General features: G+C 43.2%; 1 protein-coding gene across 1 annotated transcript; it reads right to left on the bottom strand.

Moving 5' to 3' along the window:
• LOC110265300 lies at positions 73-610 on the bottom strand. The gene is made up of 2 exons (XM_021108235.1): positions 276-610; positions 73-189 (listed from the first exon to the last, which is right to left on the bottom strand). The coding sequence occupies exons 1-2, from the start codon at positions 477-479 to the stop codon at positions 73-75; spliced, it is 321 nt and encodes a 106-aa protein (XP_020963894.1). The 5' UTR covers positions 480-610.

Consider the following 848-nt stretch of genomic DNA (forward strand, 5'->3'; position numbering starts at 1 on the left):
TCTATATGTAAATTGTCAATGAACAAAAATACACCCAAAAGAACAGTGCTTTTACACCCATATTCTGTAAAACTATACACCCAAGAAGTTATCCCCTGCTGCTGGTACCCTGAACTGATAACTCATAACGTGTCCTTGATATTGGCTGCAATTTGAATGCGCCGCTGATGCAGAATCAAACAGGTTTATCTGAAATATAACACACACACATTACCTAAACTATTAACGAGAAAAATAAACTCAATCGCCACAAATTTAAAGAACAGTACTTTTACCTCGCTTAAAACTTTCGTCTTCTTCTTCTTTGTGGCATTTGCGATCTGTTTCTCCAGCTTTGAACCTAGCCTGTTTTTTTGACGTCCTCTTGTTCGAATCCTTGGCGGGCTTTGAAGCTCGTTAACGGATTCCAAGTTGGCGTCTTCGTGGGATAAAGAAGATGTCCCCTTCCTTTTGGCTTTTAATGATTCCATCTCGGCCATGACGTTATCGTACGCACGGTGCAGAATTGCAGTCAGCTCCTCCGATTCGGAGGCAAATTCGCAGATATTTTGCGAATGAAAAACCAATTGGTCGAACCTCTTGCTTCTTGGCTCTATTAGTGGCTCGTCGTGGCTGCTCTTGATGTGTGTGTGTCGCCTCTTTACCTTCTTGCTCCATCGTTCCAGTATGTATCTCGGTGACACTTGGCTTACTTGTTCGAAGCTTAACACGCTTAGTGCGTGACGGCACAGTATCCCTCTCGACTCGAATAATAAGCATTGGCATTTTACCTCGGCTGCCACTGAGTCGTAAGTAACCACGAACTTGTTGAATATTGAGCTGGAAACTTGTTCTCCGACGTCGTATAC

Source organism: Arachis ipaensis, chromosome B01 (assembly GCF_000816755.2).
Source record: "Arachis ipaensis cultivar K30076 chromosome B01, Araip1.1, whole genome shotgun sequence".
In the NCBI taxonomy this organism is placed as follows: domain Eukaryota; kingdom Viridiplantae; phylum Streptophyta; class Magnoliopsida; order Fabales; family Fabaceae; genus Arachis; species Arachis ipaensis.

What these genes read in the sequence shown, in the direction of transcription:
- LOC110265300 (XM_021108235.1), bottom strand. Translation starts at nt 479, where the DNA reads ATGGCCGAGATGGAATCATTAAAAGCCAAAAGGAAGGGGACATCTTCT. An exon ending in AGACGAAAGTTTTAAGCGAG is followed by an intron (nt 190 to 275) that starts GTAAAAGTACTG and finishes GTTATATTTCAG; the next exon opens with ATAAACCTGTTTGATTCTGC.